The sequence below is a fragment of the Lissotriton vulgaris genome, chromosome 10, assembly GCF_964263255.1.
Source record: "Lissotriton vulgaris chromosome 10, aLisVul1.2, whole genome shotgun sequence".
NCBI classification, from domain to species: domain Eukaryota; kingdom Metazoa; phylum Chordata; class Amphibia; order Caudata; family Salamandridae; genus Lissotriton; species Lissotriton vulgaris.
In genome coordinates, this window is record NC_141698.1 from 88074296 (window position 1) to 88096935 (window position 22640).

Here is a 22640-nt window from a genome sequence, read left to right on the forward strand (position 1 = left end):
ACACTGATCCAGAATGTGAGCAGGTGAACTGCATTATTGAATCCTAGGCCATTGCTTTTCGACTATTTTTTTTTTTTTTTGTTTCACGCATTTTCTACTGACCCATCCCGTTTTTCCACGTAGCGTCAAACGTAGGTTGATTTTGAGAAGGTTGTTCTCTAGGACCGAGCTATTTAGCACAATTTAATACAGCCGTGGCACGTGGACAGCTTCATTAAGAAAAATAATTATAATAATTAACTGCTGCCATCGAAGACCTTTGGATAGGTGACTCTGTTTTTGATGCTGCAGCTAGCTTTAAGCTTTAGTATTGTAGATTCCGGACGTGAAAATGACTAAAGAAGTAAAATAACAAGTATTGTCGGATATAGGATGCTTCTAAGACGTATCACAGGGCCAATTTTTAAATCCGTCTCGAATCAAATCAAGGTACTCCTCTAAGTATCAGGCAGGCAATAATTATGCTCATTTTCTGTCTGACTTTCAAAATAATGTGCCACCTGTGATTTTGAACTTTGACGAATTGCACCATCAGGATTCAAGCAAGCCGGGCCGACGACGGCTGAAATGCCAGAAACAGGTCCCCGGAAGCTTGTTTCCTTCCCAGTATAAGAATTGGCTTGGTAGTTTGGTTTGCCCTGTTCCCATCATGCACTGGGACAGGAACATACTAATTAGCATGTAGCCAGGTTCTGAGCTGGGATGGTGCAGTGAGCTAAAAAACGGTGATGGATCAAGCCCTGATCTCTTGACTGGGTAAGAGTATTCTGCATCATTCAGAAACTCTGTCCATCACCACCCCCTTTTCCAAAATAGATCAGACCCATCTACAGCACAGACTCAGAATAGCACAGAAGTAAAGATAAGGATGCTGCATTTAATACGAGTGACTTAATTTCTACATGCACATTCCATTGCATCTTTTTTAGCTTCTTATGCCAGTGCAGATTGGCACGAGTCGTTTACCTCTACTCGGCTCTAAAATAGTCTAGCTTTGATAACTAAGCTTTGTCCTTTCTGAATGGGAACACAAGAAAACCACTGGAAGTCCCTCCAACTCAGGGCAATATAATAAACCAAAAACGAGCCTTGTCAAAAAATGTTCAATTCAGCACCACACTGCTGGAGCCTGCAAGTGGAATGGGGATTTGGATGTATGGTTGGTTCAAAACAGCCCAACCTGATTTGAAAGCTGCTCCGAACCTAACTCATCCCTCAAAAATTGCCAGGGGGTGGGAGGCAGAATGGACAGTTCGGCACTGGGGATTTAGCTTTGTAGCTGGAGGTGTCATGCCAGCATCGGTCCACCAGATGTGGATGTCTTCATGAAACTTTCAGTTCTTGAACAGTGGTTTGTTGCTCAATGCAAAACACCATCTCCTTCTATTTGGTCGATTTATCATAGTGTGCACAAAAGTGGCCACTTCTCACCATAGTAGGTATATTTACACGCAAGCAATCAAAAATTCTCTCTACTAAACTTTTCCTTTACAAAATGTTATTTGCCCGTGCTGTTAAGGAGAATATTAATTTACAGTTTTCCGTTTTGGGATCTACGTGCAAAACGGGATACAGAGAAATGTAGCTACAAATCAATGGAATGTGCTAAGCTTTCGGCGCAGTGGTTTAGTTTTCCCATTCTTACTGCACCCTTTCCATTACATGCACTTCCCATGAACCGTATTACAGCTTCTGCCTCACGTGATAACATGGAACATTAGGCTGGCATAATCCAAAGCTGTAATAAATCCTCTATTATCAACCTCAAGGACATATGCCGGCCAGGGCTTTTTGTAAACACCTGCTGTTGTTCCAGACACGTGTTCATGTTGTGCACTGGTAAGCAACTTTCACGGGCCCTCTGTTTGCCTGTTATACCATGTAGGCAGTGTGCCATGTTCGTTGGTCCATTGCCAGACTTTATGAGCTCCTCTTTTAATCTCTTGCTCATTAAACTATCAACTTGACTTTGAAAGGGCAATCCATCTAGTAATGGAAGTTGGTTGAAATGAAAGCACGTCCATAGAGATTTCCATGGATCCGAATACCTTGACTGCCACCATTCCTCGGCTTGATTAATGTGTGACCTGCACTGTGTTGGGATGGTATAGGTCGGAGGTTCTCGATTTAGGAGCCAAGAGAATTGCAGGGACTGACCACTCTCTCTAACCCCAATACAGTTAGTTCTATGTGTAAAGTAATCACGCTGTCTCTAGCTGATTAATTGAAACTGCTGTCGTCCACAGTGAGAAAAGCAGCAAAATGTCAGGGAGGGTCTGTGGACCAGAAGGGGATAGACTGTCGGGCATAGGTGAAACGTCCAGGGCTTGATGTGTGTACAAAGTCATAGGCCAAAAGGGAGTCTACCAAGAGCAGCCTCATATTCCCTCCGAGATCAGTGGGTAAAAGGTATACGTAGTTAAAAACCGTGTTGAATGCTTAGAACCAAATAAATGACAACAAACCCCTCGGGGCGCTTGTCCTGCAACTTGGTCCTTCACTCCCAGCGGCACAGGATAAATGGGTAATACCTCCCAAAGAGAAGGCACCCATGAGGGGCATGTTTTGCCTACATGGATACCAATGGGTGGGTGCGCACACTTTAAAAAGTGTGTTGTAAATTCCAGACCGGATATACTTTTACACACCAAAGTGTGGCAGTTACGAAACTCGTATCTGTTACTGTTTTACTCACCCACATGGTCAAATTTCAGAAAAAACATTGTTTACTTTCTGAAAGTTCTCATTGTACAGCCCTCCTTAATAGCACTGTTGATTTAAATATCATATTGACAGATAAGGGTTAATAGGATCACTCTTTTCAGTCTTGATCGTGTGACAGTGCTGAGGACTTTGCATCAGTTCGAGCAGCAAAATTACATTTATTGCACTGCAGAGCCAGAACCTACCTTCGGTATTGTGCTACTTCACATGTTGTGTAAAGGACAGCGGTACGTGTACTGGGAAGCAAAGCCCAATCCTACACAAGTGGTGAAGTACATGGTCACCTGCACTGTGGCACTTAAGTAATCAATCACTTTGGAGAACTACCCAGGAGTTGTGTTGGTTTTTCCTGCACTCAACCATCATGCACCAAGCACTTTTTTAGTCTTCAAGCCTTGGAAGATGATAGCCTCATACCTCCTGTTAAGATGCACCTTGAAATAAAATGGGGCTCTAATACCCTTTCTTACCCGTAGGTGAAATTAAGTCCGTATAGAAAATTCTGAGTGACTGTTAAAACGTAATATGTAATAAGTTCTCTCTTCCCTTGCACTAGAATAGTCACAAAATTGGTCCAAAGCTACAGATCCCAGTACACAAGTGACTGTATCTAAGTGGCGCAGTAAGCAAGTAATTCCTTTTTGCTTTGAATATGCAAAAGGCTGAGTGCTTTTGAAATCTCTTTGCTCAAATATAATTAACCTCGCAACAGCTTGCTGTCAGGCTAACTGTTATTCTCTGCTAGAATGCAGGTGTGCCACTGCTTTAATGGCTTAGGAGAGCGCTGCATTTAAATTAGGCGACTGGCTGGAAAGAGATTAATGAAAGCTGTGCACTTGGTTGGCAGTTTGAAGCCTTATAGCGTCTCTTAATTTTGGTTTGCGCTTGCTAATAGCGCTAGAGCAGGACCTCTTTCCAACAGCACTTTCCCCACCTCTGCCTCTATTTTCAAGATCTCCTCATTAAGCAAACACTGCAGACAAGCCTGCAAAGCGCTTAAACCAAGACCTAGAACATTTACTTTCGGTTTCTAAAAGTATGCATTTAAACTACCCCTGGAATTTTCGCATTGGATGGTACCTGTTGTGTTTCCTTCCATTTAATGGCTGCAGGCTACCTTCCTCTTCTACTAATGGATGCTTCGAGGAATAAAGTGACAGAAAATGTGTTTTAAATTACCCACCGATAAATTGTAGTTTTAGAAGGTCAAGGGACTGCATTACAAAGTCGGATTCCATTGTTCAGGTACTAGGGGCTCTGGAGATTGGGGAGGGGAAGATGTTCTAGATCTAGTTAAGGGCAACCTGTGTGCTCCAACATGGAGTCTGAGATGGAGCAGGGCATTGCCGCCATCCAGATGCAAGAGTACGAGTTCTTGAATAGGTGTCCCCTTATCGCTTTCTGGGAGGAAAGGTTTTATTTTCTTATGCAAAGTGAGCTGGAAGAATTACATTTTGGTTCTGTTGGCCATGTGTTCCTTGAAGATAAGAATGATGTACACTGCATCTGAGTGACTTGGCTTTTAAGTGAAAGTTTGAGATCAAATCCATCCAAGTTACTGTTGTTGAGCCGTTCAGTTGCTGGGTGCTCTTGCTATTGAGAGAGGGGTAAAGGGCACTAGATTCTGTTATGAGTTAAACCAGATCAGTTGGTCACAGTCAATTGCTGTACAGTCAATAGCAGGGCTACTGATGCTGGGTTTGGGGTAACACAGTCTGTTTCCCAGAATTACCAAGGTTTATGAGCTGTTTGATGAAAACAGTTGGTTGCTCTTAAGCATTTTGCGGCACATCAGTTCCAACCACACCTGGGGTACCCACTGGAATCAATGGTTCCTCCAACAACTGAAAAGTGTTATTCATGTACAAGGGTCTACATTTAATAACTCACAAAAAGGCCAAGTATTATTTACTGGCCAGTGGGTACAGACCACAGTAGACTAGAATAGCGTTTAGTGTCTGACTAGGCGACCGTTTTAGCTTCACCACTCTTTAACAATCTGCACAGCTCATCCACACTTTTTACCCACATAGGGTAGGTCAAGAATCAACCAGGAGCACCTCCTATTTTAGGAGTTTGTACCCCACACCATAACCGATGCTGTGGTTTTTGGAGGAACCCTATGATGAAGCATGCCACCTCAGGGTGGGTGAGGGTTCTCGTCCCTTAAAGTCATTTCCTCTTTTTGTATCAGTCTGAAAAATTGATTGTCAGCAGATCATTTAATCTTTTCCCCAGAAGTATTAGACCCGGGTATATTGTTGTGGTCATTAAGGGTGTACATTTGCCATTGCAGCAATATATCTTCAGAAGCATGAGGGCTTGTAAAATGACTCTGAAAGTTCAGGATTCTGATTAACCAGCCTTTAATACACTACCCTAAAACCAAGGATGAAAATGTCAGTTTCCCTCTTAGGCTAGAGAGTGGCTGATGGCTGTTTCTATAAAATCCAGTGTTGGTCTGGTTTGGGTAAGGTACACTGACAACATCTGTAATCTTGAAGTGTCTCATGCAGGTCTTAGACCCTATGGTGAATCAGATGTCGATTGGTTCAGATGTATTTAACTGAACTGCTACGTTCTTGAGGCTCTGGGCTGACTTCCTGCACACACACCTGTCCTTGTGACGGAACAGCTCGCCTCTACCTCTCAGCATTACAGCTTCCTCTTCTTCGGTGCCAAGTCATAGAAGCAGAGCTTCCTTCAAAGTCCTAGGCTAGTCTCTAGTTTTGAGATGGAAGTGTGGTGTTACTGGCACCTTTCAGAGGCCTGTTCTTATCAAATCTCTTTCTATTCTGGGGCATTTGTGCTTCTCAGATGTTCAGATGATTAAAATGAGCTGGTGGGACAATTCTAAACCAAATCAGTGGTTAACTGATCTGATGCTAGAGACGATGAAAGGGTGTGCTATGTTGAATATCCATAACTCTACCCTCCCAGTGCATGTTTCCTCTTCCGGGCTTTCTCAGTTGAGGAAGACTTGTAGCGGACACCACTCTGTGGCTGGAATTTATATTCAAGGGGCATAGTGTGCACTTCCATGGTGGGATCATTGTAAGCTATAAATAACTCGCTGCTATACTAAGTGGAGGAAGCCACTGATGGCAACAGGGCGTAGATTTTAAGAATGAGAGGTTAGCCACTCCAAGTAGGGTAAACTTTCTGCTGGACAGATATGCAGGCAGAGCTGCTAAAAGCTGCAAATCTGGTTTCCATCAGTCCTTTGTTCTTCACAGCATTGGTGAGGCAAGATGTTAATGTCGAATCCCAGTTGTCTCAGACGGATTTGCAGACTGAAAGCTAGAGCAGATTGTCATGTACAGAAGGCAGTCTGGAGGAGTGATTACATCTTGTGATGAATACATAGTATCCACTCCCAGAACACCAGTTAGCAACTCTCAGACAAATAATATACCAAACACACGCAGATGTTGGGCAGTGCGATTTTCCAGTTATGGGAGCGAGTCTACTTTATACAAAGGTTTGCTAATCGCTTGTTGTCACTGGTTAAAGGGCCTTTGCAACTTGCTAGGATAATCTGTTGCAAGTTGGGCCACCCACCCCTCTACATTGAGTGTAAACCAGTCCCAAAGAGCCTTGTGCTCTGCTGGTGCAACTCTGTGATCCCATGGACTAATTACAGATGGTTTGCAGATGTCTGTCTAATGAGCGAGAATATGAATTGGGACATGGTTGTCCACACGGTGCAAAGACTTTTGTCTCTTCTTGCACCCATCTGGTCACAATTTTTACATTAACATTTTTTTTATATTCAAGCAAAAATTCGGAGGCATTACTTACTTCACTATGCACAAAAAATAGTTTTTACTAACTTGAGTCCTTGTTACTTTGGCCTGTCGTAACGTATCCGAAAAGACACGCCCCACAGTGGAGGTAGAGAATGTTTGACCCTGAACACCCTTAGAGGCTACTTTAGTTGGTAAGTGGCACGTTATCAGTTGGGTGAGTTTCGGAAGGGTTGGCAGCACCTTGATAGTTAGCAGCTGTGTGTGGAAGTCACTGCGATCTGTGTACACACAAACGCTCACATCCGTGAACTCTCGCACGCTTTTCTGTGTCTTTTTGGCGAGCCCGACTAAGAAGCATTTAGCCTCTTTGCATACTCCCTGACCTGTGATTTGAACAACTTCACGGACAAATTACAAACTAATGTAGAGTATTTGAATTTCACGTGATTGTTAAGTAGAGAATGTTTTCGTTTTCTCTGTATCATTAAACACTCCATAGACTCGCAGAGTGAATGGAAACTTGTAAGCCGCTCTGTGTAAACCGAGATGCAGCTTTGAAAATCCACAAGGCTGTTCGGCTCGTCCTGAGTTCGCTGAAGCATGTTTGTGACTCATACGCAGTTGCTGTCTGGGTGTGTCGAGTATTTCTATCCCCCCAAGGAACACCCGTGCAGCCGATCTACAGGAACCGATGATCTGTTCCGCCTTTAAAAACGAGTAAAAGAAACCGTTGCTACTTGGTGGTCGCATTTTCTAGGACAACCCTCCTTTCTCTTGAAGGGGTGCATGCTTCCTGAGCAGTAATAATAGTAGTAGCTTCAGAGAGGGACTTCGGCCAATCGAAGTGAGCACTACGGGAAAACTGAGGCGCTGTGTACATTGAGGCACTCTACACTCCTTGAGGCCGCTCTACACTCCTCGAGGCACACTGCACATCGAGGCACACTGTAAACTTATTTTAAGTCTGTTACGTTATTTAAAAAAAAATGTGTAGTAGATTTTGTTAGAATTACATTTTAATTGTGATCAAAACGCACAGAGCAAAAACTGCGGCTTTCTTTGTGTATTGTAGTGGGAGATTGTGAACATTGAGGAGCAGCCATATCATTCATCTTGGGGCAGAAATGAGTTTTCTTGGTGACAGAGGTTTGCTTTTGTGCCCTGGAGACTGAGTAGCAGTGAATATTTATTAGCTGCTTCTGATGAGTAAAATCGTTGTTTCCATCGGCGCGTTTCACAAGTTTGCATGCAAGGAATGTTTTTTTAAAGTGATATTTAAGTGCCAACTCTTATTTCCCACCTTTGCAGTATGGTTTGAAACGGAACATGGATTTTTCACATCTTCACACATATGCGCCACCCCAGTGCGCGCCAGACAACACTGGCTATACATATGCACTCAGGTGAGATGAATGGTTGTTTTGACTTTTGCTTGATCAGCACAGAACTTTAATATTTTAAGAAATGCTGGTATTGTGATGTTTGATTTGCTTAACAGAAACTCGGAGCATTGACGCAACTTGCTACATTTTAAACAGTGACTTTTGGGCTTTGGAACGGGGAGCCACATGGGCGTAACATATTATATAATGTGTCCTAACATTGAAAAATATATGTATTTGACACGAAAAACTGTGTATTATAAAAAATCGTAGTTTGGAGAAAAATGGCCAAATGTTTAATATATATTTGATTGATAATCCATGTGGCGTCGGGGGGGGGGGGGGGGGTGGTGAAGGGGGGGAAACGACTTATTACTAAGATTGCCATTTTTACGTTTCTGCTGGTAACCACTCCTGATGCGCTGAGATGGTCATTGTTAGTAATTTTGCATATGTTGGCCGCGAATATAATCCTGGCTGATGAAGTCACTATTACAACACTTATAATGTGACTAGTTTAGATGAGTTTAATTGAACATAAGTAACTCTTATTAAAGAAAACGTTAGGCCCTTGGTATAGCCTAATACTGCCTGTAAGTGCCAAAGCAGGCAACTATGTTTCCACCGTAGGCTGGAGGCCTAGTCCTGTAATGTGTTAGAGGTGTTCCGGAGAGGTGTGCTAGGGATCTTCAGGGATTCATAGACACCGTCTGGATGCCCTCTGTGCCTGTGATGGGGAAAAGTAAATTCCCTCACTTCACTCAGTAGCTCCTATCCAGTGTTGTAATAACTATTCCTGCTTGGCACAGCCGTTTACACTTGGTGCTTTTATAACTTTGGCTGTACATGAATGAACGACATTGTAGTGCGTTCTGTTGTGGTAGATTTGTCTATTGTTAATTAAAACGCAGATTAGGGACCATTCAAGTGTTGTGTGGCAAGCTGACGAACGTTCATCTCAAAAATCCTAAGCAAGCCAATAAATAGTATTTTGTAATTATTGTGTTTACCTTCTAACTTGCTTTGGAACTCTGCCTCTAATAAATGCTCTTATTCAGCCCAACACTACATTTGTTCTGGATTTCACTTGCCCCTGTGCGATTCAGGAGAGCTGCCAGTTCATCTCAAGTTGCTGCCATAGTATTTCCTATGACAGTATTACTTTTTTGGGTTATTTAATATCTGCGATTCTCCTGTAACTCTGCCAAGCAATGCTTTGAAACCATGTGTTAGCCTTATACAAGAAGCAACAAACAAATGGCCTTTAAAATCCCCAGTTTTCTGTTTTGGGCTGAAGGCCCACATGCACACCGACACCTGTCTACATCTAATTATTTTAGTTAGTAAACGGATTTACACGCAATAGTGTACCTACTTCTGTGGTTTCTGTACTTTGCTCCTCTCTTTGGAGTCAAACTTGCACAACTGTAAAACACTTGTCTGTACACATGATTATGACTGTAGAAAGTCCTCTCATTGACACTACTGTATGAAGTATTGCAGCAGGCATAGCAAAAGTTCAAGTAGGAACAAAATGATCTTGGACATGGTAATTGGATGGCGAAAGAGACAATGATCTAAGCAGGGAAGGATGAATTAGGGGAGCCAATTGAGTTTTCTTGACTGGTTCCTAGGAAGTCGCGTTTCACCATCATTGATGAATGAGGTTTGCTCTGAAAAGATTACATTTTCAGCACCACTTAGAAGTGGATAGTAAGCTTGGCAGAGGTCGGGAGGGTGCTACTCCACATACTAGGTACATAGCTTGACAAGTCTTGTCTTCGGTTTTCTTTCCTTGTTTGATGCCTTAATATGAAATTAGCATTGATATTGGGAATGTACAATGACCACTCTCCTACTTCTAGAAGCAAACACCACAGATAAAGTGGCTCACCTTGAAAGTTTGTCAAAGCTGAACAACCCAGGCACTCTGCTGAACACAAAACCGGGAATTTTAAACCACTGTGATGGAGGTTGAAAACCAAAGGTCTAAGCTACACTACAGGTTGTTTCAGAGACCTGGAACTGAACTTTCCAGATCCAGTCCCTTTTTAGGTCTCGCCTGTCGATGCGCATGCGCATCGAGCAAGGCGAGAGTATTGCGAGTTATCCACACTTTATCTGCACTGCAAGGAATCGTGGCGATTCCTTGCAGTGCCCGTGACTTTTAAGGTCAATGCGCATGCGCATTAAGCTTATGCGCATGCGCATTGACCTTAAAAGTCACGGGCGCGTGCATGTCCCCTCTCCGCCCCCTCCCCTGTTCCGCCCCCTCCCCTTCCCGCCGTGTCGCATTTCTCCTCCCCCCTCCCCTCTCTTCCCTCCGGCTTGTTTGTTGATTTGACCCGCTCCGCCCCCTCCCCTTCCCGCCGTGTCGCATTTCTCCTCCCCCCTCCCCTCTCTTCCCTCCGGCTTGTTTGTTTATTTGAGCCGCACCGCCCCCTCCCGCCGTGTCGCATCTCTCCTCCCCCCTCCTCAACAGTTTACCGCCTTCAGCCCTGAAGATTTGTAGGCGTGCGCACCTCTCAACGTGTAGCCTGTATTACGGTAAGTCAAGCCTCAATTGCTTGTTAACTTTTAATATAGCTTACTTTATTTCAGGTACCGATATATAGTTTTGTAACTAGCTTGTGACCAAGCTGCACGACGGCTTCTGCTACCGGTGGCGTGAATGGCTTGACCAACTAGTTGCCACAATCTTCTAGGGTCTTTGTGCAATTCTTACTCGGGACCGGTAGCAGATCATGGCCCTGTGCAGAGCCGGTAAATATGCTGGTCAGTCTTGTCCCCACGAGAGAGTCAGCGTCTATTTTTACTCTAGCATCATGCCACTGTCTTGCAGACGAAATGTTGAGCCCGCCCATAGATTAACGGGAGTAAAACTATTTGAGCGGCGTTCCTGTTATTTTCAAGGACATCTCTCATCCCCAAAGAACTATTTTACTGCCGACATTACGTGATCCTTAAAGAAGTACCAGGAATATGGTAGCTCGCGTTAGTCCTTGCAGTGTCTGAGTTAGTCACTCGAGGCCTGCTAAGTGTTAGACAACTAGTCTCATATATTGTAGACTCACGCATTTGTATTCCTAAGGCTTTGGAAAAGTGAAACTAGTTAATGCCACAACAAATCTAAACTGTTTTCATAGCCGCTCCTTAACAAAACTAACTAAATGTTTAACAGTTATTTAATGTTTCAGAATTTAAGTTTTGAAATGAGGAGATGCAGTAGTCAGTAGGCGGAACTTTCTAGTCCTGATAGTCCACTTACTTACATAAATATTATGTATGTTCTTGCCTTCCTTAAAGATTTGCAGAGTTCTGTGTAGTAATGATTGTTTTAACAGACTGAAGTGCCTGCTTGAGTGAAGCTACCATCGTGCAAACATTATGCACCTTGTTTTATCTGCACATGTTTTTATACTGTACCTCTATGTTGTGCATTGCTTTTGTTTTGGAATGTCGAATTATTAAGCAGGATTACGCTACCAATCAGTGCTGAGCAGCTTCCGGATTTTCTGTGGGTTTAACGACATTTTTAAAACTTCGATTTAGGAGGAGTTTCTAACAGGAAAATGCTTGCCGGAACAAAAGGGTTTAAAAAAAATAAATACATCTAGAGTGACTTGGTTGAGCATTGCAGTAGATCGCCCCATAAAATACTGTACTTGACTGTGAAACATCAGCAACTGCTCCAGCTTTCCTCTTGAGGCGAAACCCAGCTCATCTAGTAAAATGGTCCTATTATCCAGAGGACGCTGAGAATCACTTCCCTTCACTGCAGGTACTAATGCAGCTATAATACGAATGCTCCCTTGTGTAACCCTCAACCCCTCACTCACCCTCACTCTCACTCACCCTCACTCTCACTCACCCTCACTCACCCTCACTCACCCTCACCCTCAACCCCTCACCCTCACTCACCCTCACCCCCTCACCCTCACCCCCTCACCCCCTCACCCCCTCACCCTCAACCCCTCACCCTCACTCACCCTCACTCACCCTCACCCACCCTCACTCACCCTCACCCACCCTCAACCCCTCATCCTCACTCACCCTCAACCCCTCACCCTCACTCACCCTCAACCCCTCACCCTCACTCACCCTCACTCTCACTCACCCTCACTCACCCTCACTCACCCTCACCCTCAACCCCTCACCCTCACTCACCCTCACCCCCTCACCCTCACCCCCTCACCCTCACCCCCTCACCCCCTCACCCTCAACCCCTCACCCTCACTCACCCTCACTCACCCTCACCCACCCTCACCCACCCTCAACCCCTCATCCTCACTCACCCTCAACCCCTCACCCTCACTCACCCTCAACCCCTCACCCTCACTCACCCTCACTCACCCCCACTCACCCTCAACCACTCACCCTCACCCTCACTCACTCTCAACCCCTCACCCACCCTCAACCCCTCACCCACCCTCAACCCCTCACCCACCCTCAACCCCTCACCCACCCTCAACCCCTCACCCACCCTCAACCCCTCACCCTCAACCCCTCACCCTCAACCCCTCACCCTCAATCCCTCACCCACACTCACACTCACTCACACTCACCCACCCTCACCCTCACTCACACTCACCCACCCTCACTCACCCTCACTCACCTTCACCCTCACTCACCCTCAACCCCTCACCCTCACTCACCCCCACTCACCCTCAACCTCACTCACCCTCACCCTCACCTTCACTCACCCTCAACCCCTCACCCTCACTCACCCTCAACGCCTCACCCTCAACCCCTCACCCTCACCCACCTTCACTCACCCTCACTCACACTCACCCTCACTCACCCTCACCCACCCTCAACCCCTCATCCTCACTCACCCTCAACCCCTCACCCTCACTCACCCTCAACCCCTCACCCTCACTCACCCTCAACCCCTCACCCTCACTCACCCTCACTCACCCCCACTCACCCTCAACCCCTCACCCTCACTCACCCTCACCCTCACTCACTCTCAACCCCTCACCCACCCTCAACCCCTCACCCACCCTCAACCCCTCACCCACCCTCAACCCCTCACCCACCCTCAACCCCTCACCCTCAACCCCTCACCCTCAACCCCTCACCCTCACTCACCCTCAACCCCTCACCCTCACTCACCCTCAACCCCTCACCCTCACTCACCCCCACTCACCCTCACTCACCCTCACTCACCCTCACTCACCCTCACTCACCCCCACTCACCCCCACTCACCCTCACTCACTCTCAACCCCTCACTCACTCTCAACCCCTCACCAACCCTCAACCCCTCACCCACCCTCAACCCCTCACCCACCCTCAACCCCTCACCCTCAACCCCTCACCCTCAACCCCTCAACCCCTCACCCTCAATCCCTCACCCTCAATCCCTCACCCACACTCACACTCACCCACCCTCACCCTCACCCTCACTCACCCACCCTCACTCACCCTCAACCCCTCACCCTCACTCACCCCCACTCACCCTCAACCCCTCAACCTCCCTCACCCCCACTCACCCTCAACCCCTCAACCTCCCTCACCCTCACCCTCACCTTCACTCACCCTCAACCCCTCACCCTCACTCACCCTCAACGCCTCACCCTCAATCACCCTCAACCCCTCACCCTCACCCACCTTCACTCACCCTCACTCACCCTCACTCACACTCACCCTCACTCACCCTCACCCACCCTCAACCCCTCATCCTCACTCACCCTCAACCCCTCACCCTCACTCACCCTCAACCCCTCACCCTCACTCACCCTCACTCACCCCCACTCACCCTCAACCCCTCACCCTCACTCACCCTCACCCTCACTCACTCTCAACCCCTCACCCACCCTCAACCCCTCACCCACCCTCAACCCCTCACCCACCCTCAACCCCTCACCCTCAACCCCTCACCCTCAACCCCTCACCCTCAACACCTCACCCTCAACCCCTCACCCTCAACCCCTCACCCCCTCACCCTCAACGCCTCACCCTCAATCCCTCACCCACACTCACACTCACTCACACTCACCCACCCTCACCCTCACTCACACTCACCCACCCTCACTCACCCTCACTCACCTTCACCCTCACTCACCCTCAACCCCTCACCCTCACTCACCCCCACTCACCCTCAACCCCTCAACCTCAACCCCTCCCTCACCCTCACTCACCCTCACTCACCCTCACTCACCCTCAACCCCTCACCCCCTCACCCTCAACCCCTCACCCTCAACCCCTCACCCTCAATCCCTCACCCTCACCCACACTCACCCACACTCACCCACACTCACCCTCACTCACACTCACCCACCCTCACTCACCCTCACCCACCCTCACTCACCCTCACCCACCCTCACTCACCCTCACCCCCTCACCCTCAACCCCTCACCCACCCTCAACCCCTCACCCTCACTCACCCTCAACCCCTCACCCTCAACCCCTCACTCACCCTCACCCTCAACCCCTCAGCCTCACCCTCACTCCCTCACCCTCACTCACCCTCAACCTCATGCTAAAGATTTACAAAAAAACCCATAAACAATTCTAAAAGCACTAACTCTAATGCTGCGAGACCTATTGCATTTCTAATGCTTGTTTAAAGTGGGTTCATTCTTTGATTCATAAATGTTGCTGAGCACTACTGCCCAATCTGTAATTAGTACATCTTGATATAAAGCACATCCCTCCACGCTAGGATTTCTCTCACCAAGTCTTCAGCACCAGAAGAATTCAAGCTAATAGTTTGTACATTCAGTGCTTGAAACATCTGCTAAACAATCTGATTGTATCAGACAGATGAACTTCTTTCTCCATTTAACATTTGTATTTTTTCTCTTTATTTAATTTCTGACGTTAATGGAGGCTTATATAACACGATTTCAATTAGTGCGCCCTCTCAGTGCCTTCTATTCGGGTACCTTCTTGTCTGGTTTTGAGGATTTATTTAGACCGAAGTCTGTTTTCTGTTTGAATAAGATTAGTTGTCTCTTATGTCCAGTCCTTCGCTATTACCTAGTCCTTCCCCTGTTTTTGCCTTTCTTCCTTTTATCTTCCTTTTAATTACTCTATGTCCTAGCCGTTCTCTTGCTTCTAGTGGCATTCGCTTGACCCCCTTTTAATCTTGTTGATGTTTTTCTCTTCCTTATTCACTTCAATGCAGGGTTCTCATCTCCTCTGTTGTCCTTCTTTCTCAATGAGTCTTGGTGTATCTTCCTTTCTTCTCTTGTGTTCCTGGGTCTTTAGATCATATGATTGCTAAGAGAGTTACTTTTTTTGCTCCAGAAAACTCCAAACTAAGAATATTTGTATTTTTTTACATCTGGTGAGTATGACCATAACATTATGGTGCAAAATCACTTCATCCTTTTTCCTGTCCCCTTTTATGTTTTATCTGACTCTGTGTAACTGACCCATATCTTTTCTTGCATTCTGCTTTTGTTTGCATCTGATGGGATACAAGAGAGCTAGTGACTACATTGCACCATGAAAACCCGGGTCAAAGCTAGGCTTAGAGCGTTTGACAACATTTTTGTGGTACTTGGAACATCACTCCGGTCCCTGTGCCATGGTTCTGTTATTTGCCAAAATCGGTAGCACTTAATAACTAGGGGTCGGCGGAATTTGCGTAGTCGCGCTACGCCACGCTCCACAAAAAGCTAAAAAATCTCCGCGAGCACGCACAGTACTGCGAACACGCGGAAGTGCTTGTTCTGCCCGTTTGTGATGCTTTTTTCCTCTTCGCGAACTCTGTTCGCGTGCTCGTGGGAAATATCTCCCGATCACGCATTTTGAAAGCGCGAACAAGCCAAAAAACTCTGCGAAGCCGCTGATTGCGGAATTTTTGGCAATTCCGCGTTCCCTCGAGAAATTACCCAAGTTCCGCAAGCAGAACGGAATTTACCGCCCAGGCCTATTAATAACCAAATAAACATCAATATTAGCAAGATGAAATACAGTTACCTTCCTCTTTAACTTGAAAGCATGTGGGTAGGATTTTGACCTCTACAAGCCTAGTACTAATTTTATTGTAGCAGCCTTTCAATGGCGCTTATAATTTGTGACAAATTCCCTATGTGCTTCCTGGTGGGCTTTAAAGCACGCTGCTCCTTTTGTTGTGTTTTGTTGATGGAAATGTGTCGGATGTAGAAGTAGTTTATGTCCTGCTTGAGAAGTAGAGAGGCACTCCTATTGTGCCAATGCTAGCTTTTAACTTCACGTAAGCATGCAGAGAGTAGGGTGATGGTTACAGTCATCTTTGCTGTTACATATCCGCTTTGTGTGGGTGATTGATTCCTTCTTCATAAATGAAATCTGAGTTCGATGGTCTATCGTAGAGAAGATGTTTGGAAACTGACACTTTTTGACTGGCTTCCTGAATTCCATGTGATTGTAATTATTTTTTATTTTGCAGCAGTGCGTTCTGAAGGTTACCTGTTTAAACAGATACATGTCTCACCTGTGCATCTCTTCTCAAGTTTTGAATTGGCCCTTGTATGTTTTGCTCCACCTGTATTTTCCCTGTGTGTCATGCTGGTGCATGTTCTGTTCCCGTACCAGTGATGTATATTTATTTGTATATAGTTGAACGCGTGAGCCAAGCTTCTTGGGTATTGCAGCAGCTGTAGACTACAAATCGAGTATGTATAACCATTGTGTTGATTTTTACATGGCAATGCAAGTCTACAGTAGTGAAGCAGAGTATACTTTTTCTTCATGAGCACTGTGCAGCCTTCTAGTTACAATACCAGTAGGCTTTTCTGACTGATACCTCTACCTGCAGGTTCTTCACCCGTTGAAATTAATTATCATGGCTTCAACCTGGATCTAAAAACTTCAAAGCTCTTGGATGCCGGTTGGGGATGTAGGCTGTGTGCTGGTGCCTTAAGCAATGCTTGGGTACATCACTGAAGTTCTATGATGCCCACCCCGGCACAACGCCATCACTTCATTTTTTCAGCGCTTTCCACTCTGATCTGGAACCGCCCTGAGTGTTTTGCACTGCGGCACATTACTTAAACCGAAATGAGCGTAAACAAGTGCAGTGCTAGGATGTCGCCTCCAAAGCGTTTGAAATTTAAGTCCTGTAGAGACTGCGAGCAATAGATGACCATTAAAGACCCCCATACGATCTGCCTGTGATTACTGGGGCTAGACCATGGACACTGTAATTTGAGTCTTTCCTCAATAAGCACCTCCAGGCAATTGAGGAGAGGGAGGGGAGGAAAACGTTTCAGGGCATGGGTCTGCAATGAAAAGATGCAGACGGCACTCCCTGGGCCCACTAGAGGTCCCCTACTCCTCTCATTCCTTGAGCAGACGGAAGAAGCACAGATTTACGAAAGGTAAGTCACCCAGGTGCCTTCCAACTCCCACAGGATCTTAATCCTCAAAGCTGGAGTTCGTTTTTGTCTGCCTCCAACCGCCACATGAACCAGCCACGTTGGTGGATTCAGCTCTGAGTTGTGGCTAAACTGGCCCAGCCTCCAGCCCCTGTACCTGCTTATCCAGACTTCTTGACCTCTGGTTTGAATCCAGCTGTGTTTCATAACGCTGTGTTTTGGAAACTTCTCCAAGGCCGCAAACCCATCTGGGGTGCCCTTTGGGTTCCATTGATCCGAACGGCATGCTTATGTTCATGCCATTCATACTGACCTCTGTCATTCAGCCTCGACCCTTCACCGCTTGCCAGGTCACTCTCTTTGCGCTGGCCCAGAGGTACAGGGCAGTCTCCTCACCTTCAGGAACTCCGCCGGCACCAACTTCTGCTCCACTACTGGCTCATTGTTCAGAGCTAGTACCCCTGTAGATCTGCAAATATCCACGAATAAGGCCCTCAGTTTATATTGCAAGGATTCTTTCTCTCTACGAGCACGTTCGGCACCATCTTTTCAGGTCCGAGTCAGATCACCTAAATCTGTATGAACCTGGAGAGGGATTGAACTAGGGTCCTGTTGACCCAGCTGCAGAAATTGATAGCCTTATTTTGGACAGTAGCCTTGTTTAACTCTAATGAAATAGAAGTTGAGTTCTCCTTCCAGCCTTCCACTCCTGAGGTCATGGCAACGAAGTTCTGGAGTTGTCTCTGTCCTCCGTTAAAGATCAATGTTTTCACTGAGGCCCTCCAGGTTTCTACCACATCTTCTGAATCGCTACTCCCCTTTAATGAGGCCTTTCTTGACCTGGTTCTGTTGGTATGGGATATGGCCACTTCTGTCTGAATGTCGGGGCTGACAACCTGAGCCCACGTTATCTGTGCCTCTTCTCCTGGAGGTAGTCCTGGATGTCTTTGCCTTGTGAGTCACTCCTCAGGTGGACTTTTCAGCCTCCTCTGAAAATGCTCAGTGCCAGCTATTCTGACCCCTCCAGTACCGATGAGGAGGCTTGATGGACACATCTCAGTTGAGGTGGATCTTTCAGCTTCACTATACATTAGCCCATGCTCTCGATTACTCGAGTTCTGTATTGGGGGTTTGAAGCCATCCAGGTTCATGTTATTGAGCCATGTTTGTACTATTTCCTGCTTGTTGTTCTTGGCAAATCACAGTGATTCTTTCTTGTTTGGGTTTGTTAAATTAAATAGCCTAGAACGCTAGGCTTAACCTTAAGGAAGGAATCTGGTTGAGAAGATCAAAATTCATTTTAATAGGAGAGTGTGTCATCCTTCTGGTGGTCTGTTTCAGTTCCTGGAGCTATTTGTTTTATATAAAAAAATGTATGCTTCTGGCCTTTATGGGCAGAAAGTGTTGCTTCATAGATGGGACGGAATAAAAATATAATTAAAAATAAAAGGCAGGAGGGGGGCGGCGGCTTGGGTTGGGCTGGTTCACGCACCGTACAAGGGAGGTACTGATAGGAAGGAGGGCAGGGGGTTTTCTCTGCTACTTTCTTCTCCTTTCCACTTGGGTCGAAAGGAACCCTGCTAATTGGGGATGTGGGTAGTTCTGAACCTACGGAGCAGGGCAGCAGGGTGTGGGGTTGGGGAGAGGTGGAGTGGGGGGAACTGGAGTTGCGGGGAGGGGATGGTGGGAGGGGTTGGGGAACGTTCGGCATGGAACTGTTTTGTGTTGTCACAGCTGATTGAGGTGATTATATTAGAGCATTGTACCAGGAGCTTCAGGGCTTTTAGCGCAGTTCACAATGTATACCACAATGAGGTGGGATAAAAGCCTCAGGATTTGGAGTTGGAATGTCAACGGGCTGGGGGATAAACTCAAGAGAACCATAGTACTACAATTTATTAAACAACACCTACCGGACGTAGTACTCCTGCAGGAGACCCATCTACTGGGAAACACTTGCCATGCGCTTAACAGATTCGGGTACTCCCCAGTAATTCATGCTGGTTTTACTTCTGGGTCCGGCGGGGTGGGCATCATGGTATGACATGGCTTTCCCTTCGTCTTAGACCATACAGACTCAGATACACTGGGTCGCCATGCTGCCATCTCGGGTAAATGGGAGGGCCGTAGGGTGAACCTGGTTACTAGTTACAGCCCGGGCTTCAAACACAATCTTTTCAGGATCTAGGAAAGTTACTCCTCTCCCTTCCGGATGGGCAACTTTTTGTGGGGGGCGATTTTAACGCTGTGATCTCAGGGCACTGTGACAGGCATCCTCCAAGGGACATACGTTCCGGTCAGACATGGTTAGGTGACTTCGTTGAGACGTTCGGCCTTACTGACCTTTGGCGTTTCAAATACCTCAACGACAGACAATACACCTTTTTTTCAGGTCCTCACCGTTCATTCTCCCGCTTGGACTACATATTCACAGCTTTACAGCACGGCACCGCCGTTCATGAAGCCACACACTTAGCGCGGGGTATCTCGGACCACTCCCCCCTGCTGGTCCATCTTACTATCTGAGACCGACTGGGGGAGGGGAAGTATAGCGCAGATCAATGCCTGGTATCTCTAATGCAGGCATGCGTAAAGCTCTCACGCTGGCGATTGACCGATATTTTGAGGCTAATGATGGTACAGTGGACTCCTCGGTGGTTTTATGGGAGGCGTTTAAAACAGTACTGAGAGGGGAGGCCCTCTCGGAGTTTGCGGGCCGTCGCAAGGAGCGGGAGGCGCAGCTGGTCAAACTGGAGGGAGATTTGCAGGACCTGGAGGCAGCGTTGCTTGCCGAGGGAGATCCGGCGATAGCCCACCAGTTGCAACTCAAAAGGCCTGAGTATAAGGCGCTGGCCACTGACGCTGCTAAAACCGTTCTTAGAGATAGCGAAGGTAGGATTTACGACCAGGGAGACAAGGCAGGCAAGCTCATAGCATGGTTGGATAAAAAGGAACAGGTGCAGTAAGTGGTGGCGGAACTTAAGACTGAAATGGGAACAGTCATTACCAAACCTCGTGAGGTTAAGGGATTTGAGCGGCACTACCGAAAGGTCTATAGTAGAGGGTCAAACCGGCCTGAGGAGGACTCTGTCGACTTGTTGGCAGGCATCCACATGCCTGCCCTCACAGCAGAAGAGAAGGAGACCTTGGAAGCTCCGCTTTCTGCTGAAGAGCTGGGTCGAACCATCTGTGATCTCAGTTTGGGAAAAGCCATGGGACCCAATGGGCTTCCCATTGCATTTTATAAGCTCAAATCTGACGGCCTCAGCCCATATCTTAAGCGGATGTTTGAGGAAAGCAAGGAGCAGGGAATGTTGCAGAGAGACCAACGTATAGCCACCATTGTCGCCATCACGAAGGATGGCAAACCCAAAAACTCATGTGCCTCCTATAGGCCTCTTTCTCTGCTGAACGCCGAAACCAAAGATCCTGGTTAAGGTTCTCGCCAATAGGCTCCGGCCAGTCCTGCCGACGCTGGTTCATCCGGACCAGTTGGTTATGCCACACCGCAATACTGCACTTAATCTCCGTCGGGTCCACGGTGTGCTGGGGCGCTGCCACACCATTCGGGAGGATGCAATGGTGGTATCACTAGATGCCGCCATGGCTTTTGATACCCTGGAATGGCCATATATTTTGGCGGTCCTTTGGAAATTGGGCTTTGGTCCAGAGTTCATAGGGTGGGCGCGTCTCCTCTACTCTGGGCCCCTGGCCCAGGTCACTGTTAACAATAAGATTTCCGAGGTCTTTGGTTTGGCGAGAGGGACGCGACAGGGGTGTCCCCTCTCGCCTCTGCTTTTTGCCCTGTCTCTGGAGCCATTGGCTGCCTGGATTAGACAAGACCTTTCTATAAAGGGGCTCCGCTGGGCGGACGGTTGGGAGGACAGGATATCTCTTTACGCGGATGACATCCTTCTATACCTCGTGAGCCCTCGCAAGTCACTTATGGAGGCCATGGACATCTTTACTAGTTTCGGGAGGAACTCCGGATACAATATAAACTGGGGCAAGTCTGTAATGTATGTCCTTCACGGCGACCCTCTGACGGTACCCCGTAATGGCCCGATTAAGATCGCCACAGATGGGTTTAAATACCGAGGGGGTTTTTGTTTCCAAAGATGCGGTCACCCGGTACGAGAAGAATCTCCTGCCACCTCTGCAACGGTTTAAGAGGGACTCGACCTCCTGACAGAAACTCCCGTTGTCCCTACTGGGCAGGGCGTCAATATTTAGAATGATGCCGCTGCCGAGATTTTTGTGTGCCCTGCAGAATCGCCCTGATCTGGTGCCGCAGTCGTATTTTACATCTCTCTAAACCACGCTCAGAGGGCTATTATGGGCCGGGCGCCTCGTATCTACCTCCAGAAGCTGACGTTGGGCCGGTTTGATGGAGGCATAGCGCTCCCGGACATTCGTAAATACTATTGGGCTGCGCATCTTGCGCCCATCAATCAAGGCACGTACTGCGACGGTAATGATCCGGGGTACGGAATGGATCGGTGGCTTTTACCTGGGGGGAACTATGAGGCGGCGTTTTCTGGGCCTGGCAGGTACCCGCTTACCGGGCCCACCAAACACTCAGTACAAATCTGGCATATAGTGCAACGAAAATTGGGCTGGGCCGATACTCTTTATGGCTACCCCGTTATGGGCTTCCGAACGACTGTGTACCCCAAATCGCACCAATGGGTTCCTCAATTGGGACTTGATTGGGATCTCCCACATAAAAGACCTATGGGGTTCCGGGAGTGTGGTGTCCTTCGCCTCCCTCCAGCATAATATGAGCTTGCACAAACAGAACATTACCGTTACCTGCAGGTCCGACACTCCCTCCAATCCAACATCCCCCCCCAGGGACTCTTCCCCCAGCCTCATTCCCCCTGGAGGACAGATTACTGGATGGCTACCTCCCCGAACACGCCATCTCCCACACATACAAAAAAAATATGAACAATTCCCCAGACGTATTACAATCCCTTAAAAGAAAGCGGGAATCAGATGGGTTGGAAATAGACAAGGAAGAGTGGAAAAGTGCGCTAGCGTCCCCTAAGGAAGTGGCCATATCAGCCAGACTTCGTCTGATTCAGATGAAAATTTTCCATTGAGTCTAAATCTCACGGACAAGATTGCAACTGATGGGCCGCAGTGCGGACGGGCTTTGCCGGAAGGGATATGTAGAGGTAGGGACATTCTTCCACATTATATGGGAATGTACATTGCTCCAGATTTATTGGCAGCGGATACACCAGTGCTTGCGGGAGGTGTGGAAGGTGGAACTAAGGGTTGAGGCGAAGAGGTGTCTATTGAATATATGGGAGCCCACTGATCCGTCACCTTGTGGGAGGAACTGGGCCACACTGGGCTTTGCAATAGCGAAAAGGAATATTGCTAGGCTGTGGGGCCTCCGAAACTTGGTCCCTGGAAAACTGACATGGACTGGTGCATGCTCCATGAGAAGACCGTCTATGTAGCCAGG

At 47.3% G+C, this 22640-nt stretch overlaps 2 protein-coding genes across 9 annotated transcripts in view; one reads left to right on the forward strand and one right to left on the reverse strand.

Moving 5' to 3' along the window:
* LOC147684713 (uncharacterized) overlaps positions 1-22640 on the reverse strand; it is a 412180-nt gene that overhangs the window by 309691 nt on the left and 79849 nt on the right. The gene's annotated exons all lie outside the window — the stretch shown is intronic.
* Positions 1-22640, forward strand: part of SUN1 (Sad1 and UNC84 domain containing 1) — a 316273-nt gene that overhangs the window by 1901 nt on the left and 291732 nt on the right. For all 8 annotated transcript variants that reach the window (XM_086940550.1, XM_086940554.1, XM_086940551.1 and 5 more), the window contains exon 2: positions 7782-7876. In XM_086940550.1, the coding sequence (XP_086796676.1) occupies positions 7800-7876 (77 nt within the window). In that variant the 5' untranslated portion in view covers positions 7782-7799. The remainder of the gene's footprint in view (positions 1-7781; positions 7877-22640) is intronic.